We start from the raw sequence: 7,135 nt of genomic DNA on the forward strand, positions 1-7,135 counted from the left end.
GGGATTTTTTTTTGCTCGAATACTGTTTGCTTTGTGAAACCTATATCAATGTTACCTGAATATTAGGCGAATGCGTTAAGTTGCTTTGTGCTTTGTGAAACATATTATGTAACTCTTATTTGAGTCCAACCATTGTAGTGCATGTTCTTTCTATCGAATGACTGTTTAATCCTTGCTACATGTAATTTTATTCATAATACAATTAGTGGAATACAACTTAAAATCAAAATATAACCTGATGAGTTTCAATTGCCAACAGAGGAGGTTTACTCCAATCTTTTATTTTATTTTTTTTTTTTATTTTTTTTCCTTTTGTAGTTAAATGACATCTTATGTTGCATTTACTTCGGTAGTGTTTGGTGTATGATGAAATCAATGGAAGGAATGAAATGATTCATTCCATTGGAATGAAAAATAAATTGATTGTTTTCCTTTAATATTGTTATCTTTTGAGCATGTAAATGTACAATTATGGCGTTATTTGTTGTGCACCTATTTGAAGCAATCACATTTAAATTTGTTGAAAATCCTAAAACATATGAAGCATGGGCCACATTGGTTTATAGTTTTTTTTTCCATATTTATTGGTTATCGTTGACCGTATTCATGAAGAGATGAAGGAAGAGCTTGAGGTGAAATTTTTAAAAATGAAAGAGGAACTTTGATTGAGGCGAAAGACTAGAAATTGCTAAGACTTTGATAATTTAGACTTTCATGATTTGATTTTAGTAATTTGAAGTTGAATATGAATCTTTAGTGTTTGTAATGTTTTGCTCATTGAATATATAATAATTGAGATTTATGGATTTTGAAAATAAAACTTCAATTATATATCTAATGTTTGTTACAAAATAGCAACATATTTGACACATATGGACCCAACTAATTATATTATGAAGAACGATTAGCGAGAAAATTTATGACTGAAATACAAATATAACATCCAAATTATGTTGACATCATCAAATTGACAAAGGAATTACATCATAAATTACTTGTTTCCTAACATTTTCACTATAGAAAAACAAGTAGCTAACATAAAAATGTCTCTCGCCAATTTTGTCGTGAACAACTAGCTATGTAGATTTTTCCAACTTTTTATTTATGTGTTAATATGCTTCTATTACCCATTAGTGGCATATTTATGAAGGAAATGCCTGTCTCTATACCCCTCCTTCTAATAGTAAAATACATCAAAATACTTTATGGCATCAAATGCTCTAAAATATATTATGGTATTAAATGTACAAAAATACCATACAATATTGATTTTAATGCTTGAAAAATTCGAACGACTTTCAGGTTGATTTTCTTCCACGAATGAGTGACATGATCTCGAGATCCCACCACTTCCTAAACCCAAATCCTCTAAAAACACAGAGTATCTTTCAAAAGTTATGGATCATACGAAGCAATGTCCATAATAAATACATCAACTAAAAGGACAATGGTCGGAATCTCCATAAGAGTTCAGTCTACAATGAAATCTCATGGATTATATAATTCCAAATATCTATCTTCTTTTGAACATTAGCTTGTCTCTTGGTTACAAAAGCATCTAGTACAAGCCAGTAATAACCCCATCATATATATATTTCCATAAAGAAAACTTGGTATCACTATCTAAAAACAAAAAACATACTTCATTAAAACATGTGGGATAATCGAATATACATAACCTGGTGAAGGTTGTGTGCAAAATCAAATTATGTGAGCATATATTTGGGATAAATAATCGATTATGACTTTAAAAGTCAAAAGGGGTAAAATTGATCTTGGCATATATATTATATAACATGAGGAAAAAAATCGATTAAAGAGCCCTTTGTCCGGCTATGAGTAGAGTTGTTCAGTATTTGGATAAAACCGAATTTTCCAATTGGACAATTTGGTTCGGATTTTCGGATTTTTGGATTAGTTTTCGACAAAACCGAATTATTATTTTGGATTGGTTATGGTTTATAAAATAATAACCGAATAGTTCAAAAAAACCAAATAAAAATTTATTATTTATTTATTTCTAATATATATTTATAATTATTTATTAATTTTGTAATTTATTTTTTGAAACAGGTTCAAAAAGCTTCACCTAATAAAAAATATTAATATGAATTTTCTCTCAAAAGTTTTTTATCTATAAAATATTAAAATATAATATACCTTCTCAATAGTTGTTTATAAATTTCAAATCGTAACTAAATAATTAGTTTTCACTTCTTGTGTAAAATTCGGTAATATTATAATTATGTCATTTTAAAATGTTTTAGTTTTTAAAAACCAAATTATAAAAACCGATCCATCTGAATTGTAATTTGATTGGATCAGGTCGGATTTGAATTTAGTTTGGACTATTCGAATCTATTTTTTGAAAACCGAAATCAATTTGGATTCACTTAATCGGATTGGATTAAACCGATCCATCCAAACGAACACCCCTAGCTATGAGAGAAATTTATTTGGGCAAAAGGTTTTGGAAAATACCATTTTTATAAAAAAAAATGATAAAAAGAAGCAAATAGAGCCACGGGCTCTCGGATTACATAGACAGTTATGGACGAAAATTGTTTTCAACAATTGAAAATAATTGACTGAATCGAGGGTAGTCACGGGCTCTACGGATTACATAGACAGATAAAGTTTGAGTAGAGTTATTGATTTACCATTCAGGACATGGATTGCCTTCTTTTTAATCTAAGCATAGAACTGATTCTTTTTTCCTTTTCTTTTCCCTCTCTATCTTTCACTTTTTCATCTCTATTTTCATTTGTATCGAATCTCCCTTGAAACAATGGAGATCTTTTGATCTTATGCCATCCTAAAATCCAACCCGACAAAGCATTCTGCTTATTTCTCATCTTTTCACAATCTTGTTGTAAATTTGTGTAGTCCGTTTGAAGTTCTTTAATGAAATCCATCATCTTTTCCTGCTCTAATTTGAGCATTTTAATCTCTTCTTTTGGAGATGCACAGTTATCTTCCTGCTGTGAAGAATCAACGTTTCCTGCTAACTGCTTCTTGTGCATTTCTTCCCTCAGCTTTAATTGCTCCGCAAGCAATACCTGATTTGGTTTTTCTTTTAGAGTTTACATACAGATAATTTAAACATTGCAATCGAATTCTACAACACATAAATAGTTACCTGCATAACTGTTCTTACAGGCAGTCGATCATTTCGTGCAGCATGTGTGCATGCATCGATTGAAAGCTTTTGACATTCCATCGCCCTGCATAATCTTCTTCTGTCATGCTCAGAGAGCGAAGGATGTGCCTGGTTACAAAATAAATAACACTGCATGAAGCAAGTTCCATTTTGAGAAAAAGGAGAAAAGCGAACCAATAATTAACATATGGTATATACCTTCAGATATATATCAATTGCTCGATAGAGTCCATCGTCACAAAGTCGAGCATTATCTGGTAATGATTCAGCAATCACCTGAAACTTGGTCGCAGAAAGGTTTGGGTCTCCTGCTATTTCCGCAAGGTAATTATCCAACAGTTTACTAATACTTGCTTTGTGATGACTTTGTGTTTGCTGCTGTTGTCCATGCATCAAGTAATATTCCAAAATCCTTTGCACAGCATCGACGTTGTATAAAGTCTGCTCTGCCGTCAATCTGTACAAAAAATTGATCAAAGAAAGTAATATATAATAAATTAAGGAACGAAAGAAAAGATGGTTTGAAAGCTCACATTACTTGCTTTCCTTGTTCTCCTGTCGTATATCCAGGTATCAGAAGATCGTACACACTAGCATTTTCCAGAACCATTCCGATTCTTTTCTCAAGCTCGGAAACAAAAGCTGGTGACACTGAATAAACCATAGCCATTTTCAACATCCACAACAAAAACTTGCAAGAAATTGCGTCTTTCTGATGTGGTAATATGCTCACCAGGCTCTCTATGATCCTTCGTTGCTCTGGATACTGTCCCAATTCCAATTCAGGGCTCCGACCCGGCAGAATACTCCATTGCAGCTCATTTTTTCCGTTGGTATATCTTTTCGATGGTGCAATGTCTCCATGATCAGTTCCTATCAACCATTTTTCCGCATATATCATGATGCATGAACCTAGGAGATCGGGTCTAAGTCCTTTTAGCGTCATTGATGTTACAATCTTCAAAAAAATATCAATACGGAGAGTGGCAACATCATTTAACCACCGGCTTTGTTCACTGGCAGTTTCTATTGTCGTAAAGTTTCCTTCAGCAGCCCAAGCGATTGAATCACAACATCTTCGTACAATCTGGAGATTTTCAGCCCATGGAGAGAGATTTTCACACGACTTTAGGACAGTAATTGAGTCCTTCCATGAAGAAAACACTACCAAAGTGAGGAAAGATTCGGTTTTAGAGATAAGGTTTCCGTCTTCTAATTCCTCAGTCATGTCTAGGAATTCCGCTGCACATCTTAATGGAGCTGCGTTTCTGGGGTTTAAAGATACTGGAAGGCCGTAGCAAAATTTCATGACGGTTTCAAACGTTTCTGCTCCACCTGGAAAGTTTTGTAACTTCAGCTCGTAATCCTTGTTTGATATTGAAGGTTGTAGATCAATCTGTCCTACATAAGCGCATCTTGAAAGCAGCGGATACTGAATATACGTCACAGAGTGTAGTAATTATTATCTCGATCGAGTTGAGAATTAAATGTGACTCGGTCTCAAAACGGTCCAAAATATATAAATGTAGCATTTGGAAGTTTAACGGTAACCATTTTACTTGTTTTCCTACTAAAATAAGGTATTGAAGTCGGCTTTTCATTGAGCCTTGCGTTGAATCATTTAAAATTCCCTATGACGCTCGTTGTACATGAAAGCATCTACTTTTAAATCATTAGAGTTTCTTTCGTTAATTGGATGTTTATTATACGTTGATTTGGCTGGAAAGTGTGAAAGTCACCTAACATTGCGATTAAATTTTTGGAATTTCCTATGTAAAGTTAGAGCATCACAATTGAATTTCATAAAGTTTATTGAATTTTATAGAGTTCAATGGATTGCCACATCATCTTTTTACAATCCATACAACTATATAATTTTTTTCCTACAACATATTGAATTCTACAAAATTCAATAGGATGTTACAAAATAAAATTTATTGTAAATATTTAAGAATTAAAAACTTTCATTTTTCCATTGAAAAGTTCAATAGCCATGGATGTCAATATGATAGAGTTTTATCTTAGATTTGCCACTTCATTCAAATCTCCCATTGAACTCACTATTATATATGGATGCTCTTACGACCAACTGTGTGATGTACATAACGGCATTTAGTTTTGAGCCTTTTGCGTTTCATTAGGTAAATGTCAATTAGTTAATTGATTAGATCGAAGCTATTAAAGACTAGTCTTCTTTGTTTTACTGTCTGGAGAGGTTGGTTTATATATATTTAGTAAGAATATTGCTTTAAAATTCGGGCATCTCTTCCTCCAACCAAAGTCAGTGTGTGGCCTACAAATACTGTACGTGTCCAACACTCAAAGATGATAAAACAACGAGTTTTAAGAATGTATTAATTTCACATCCACGGAAAGTAAAAACATTGTGCAGGATAAAGATTGTGTCCTATATATGGAAATGAGTTAGATCTTGTTCTATATTATACTTGCATGTGTTTATTTTTGCTTACCTTGTGAACGTAAAATGTGATGTCATCAACTTTTACGGTTAAATCTGATGGAAGTTGAGATACGGCAAACCTGCGCACGCAAGAAGAAAAGTCATGTAAAAGAAAAGAATTGAAAAGAATATATTATGATGAGTTTGTTACCATGAATGGCCTTTTTTCTCGAAGCTTTCTGCTATAGAAGTTAGCGTTAAAGGAACCACCAAGTTATGGTGTTGCATTGGGGCAGCGTCATCGATCTCAGGGCAATGTGGATGAGCCATTAAAACAGAACTGTGCATGGGGATTGTATCTTTGTATGCTTGGGTTTTATAGGACTTGTATTGATCCAGGGTTTTGTAAGACTTGAAAATTTCATTTTTTTTTTGATTTAATATCATGTGTACGCTATGTGGGACTTATAATTATTAATGTTGGAGAAGAAGTTTGTGGTGTTGAAGGAGTTGGTTGGACGGTCTTAATTATGAGAATGCAACAAGTGAATGCCACAAACAGAATGTCTGGGCATTAGGCCACCACAAGTCACATGCTAACAACGTGTATCCATAACACACCACTATCACTTTGTGGCTTTCATACTCTTTTAATAAGCAAGACCCAAGGCAGTGGTGCCGAGGGGTGCCAAAAGCCACCTCAACCGTCACCTTCTCGAAGCCTTTGTCCAGGAGAGAAAACCAGCAAGAAATTGTCAAGGACATAGGAAAACCTTAGCATGCCCAACACCGGGATTAGTGTTTGCCGATGCCACATCATCTCCACCTCTGCTTTTGCCGAGAGGTGCAGGAGAACATACCCTCCGGCCTAAGAGATCATTTGTATCTTTTGAATTTTACAAAACATTCAGAATTTGATGGATTCAGATTTTGAATTATTTGGATGGTAAAAATTGGGATCAATCGTATGAAATCACATCTTTATAGAACCGTGTTTAGATTATAGAGGATTTGAAACATATTTATGTTAGAACACAAAATTTCAATTTTGTTTTATAAAACTTCCACTTATGCGTCACAACAAATCAAAATGAAATAAAAAGTTTCATTAAATAAAAGTTTCTTTATTAAGATCATCTCCAAGTCATTAAACTTCTAAAAGTCCCTCTCCAAGTCCCTCTCCACTTATGTGTTGATGACCACGACGTAGCATGACATTTAAACGAAAAGCATGCCCGGATGGACAACATGACATGGCTAGAAGGAGGCCACGACGAGGTGGCTGTTGCAGCCTAAATCTAAGATTTTAGGGCTTCTCTCATATTTAAAGGCATTAACTCCTGATTTAGGGCATCATCTCTAACCTCCATTCTCCCTCGTCAAAACCCTAGCTCCCCTTCCATGGTTGTGAGCTTGGTAGCTTAGTTTTGAGCTTATCTCCTTGAACTTGTGAAGTTTGTAGAGGAATAAATTCCATCTTGGGGCAAGGAAGTAAAGAACAAGTGTAGATCCAACATCTTCTTCAAGTTTCTAAGTAATTTGAGCTATAAAGTTTTCACCTTGACCTTGTTCTT

General features: G+C 33.9%; 1 protein-coding gene across 5 annotated transcripts; it reads right to left on the reverse strand.

Moving 5' to 3' along the window:
- Positions 1-1,081: 1,081 nt before the first annotated feature.
- DOT3 (Phototropic-responsive NPH3 family protein) lies at positions 1,082-5,987 on the reverse strand. 5 transcript variants are annotated; one of them, XM_078997545.1, is made up of 7 exons: positions 5,773-5,987; positions 5,632-5,701; positions 3,694-4,592; positions 3,359-3,617; positions 3,140-3,268; positions 2,661-3,059; positions 1,082-1,368 (listed from the first exon to the last, which is right to left on the reverse strand). In XM_078997545.1, exons 1-6 carry the CDS (start codon positions 5,907-5,909, stop codon positions 2,664-2,666), a joined length of 1,890 nt encoding a protein of 629 aa, XP_078853671.1. In that variant the 5' UTR covers positions 5,910-5,987; the 3' UTR covers positions 1,082-1,368; positions 2,661-2,663. The 5 variants fall into 5 exon arrangements, with proteins under 5 accessions (XP_078853671.1, XP_078853668.1, XP_078853670.1 ...); XM_078997542.1 differs by having other exon boundaries at positions 1,082-1,558; XM_078997544.1 differs by having other exon boundaries at positions 1,082-1,619.
- Positions 5,988-7,135: the final 1,148 nt, after the last annotated feature.

Source organism: Lactuca saligna, chromosome 5 (assembly GCF_052625555.1).
Source record: "Lactuca saligna cultivar CGN05327 chromosome 5, ASM5262555v1, whole genome shotgun sequence".
Taxonomy (NCBI): domain Eukaryota; kingdom Viridiplantae; phylum Streptophyta; class Magnoliopsida; order Asterales; family Asteraceae; genus Lactuca; species Lactuca saligna.

Excerpts from the sequence above, each read along its gene's own strand:
- DOT3 (XM_078997545.1), bottom strand. The coding sequence starts at position 5,909 with ATGCACAGTTCTGTTTTAATGGCTCATCCACATTGCCCTGAGATCGAT. Across the intron at positions 3,618-3,693 it reads GAACAAGGAAAGCAAGTAAT|ATTGACGGCAGAGCAGACTT; the intron begins GTGAGCTTTCAA and ends TTTTTTGTACAG. Across the intron at positions 3,060-3,139 it reads CTGTAAGAACAGTTATGCAG|GTATTGCTTGCGGAGCAATT; the intron begins GTAACTATTTAT and ends AAACCAAATCAG.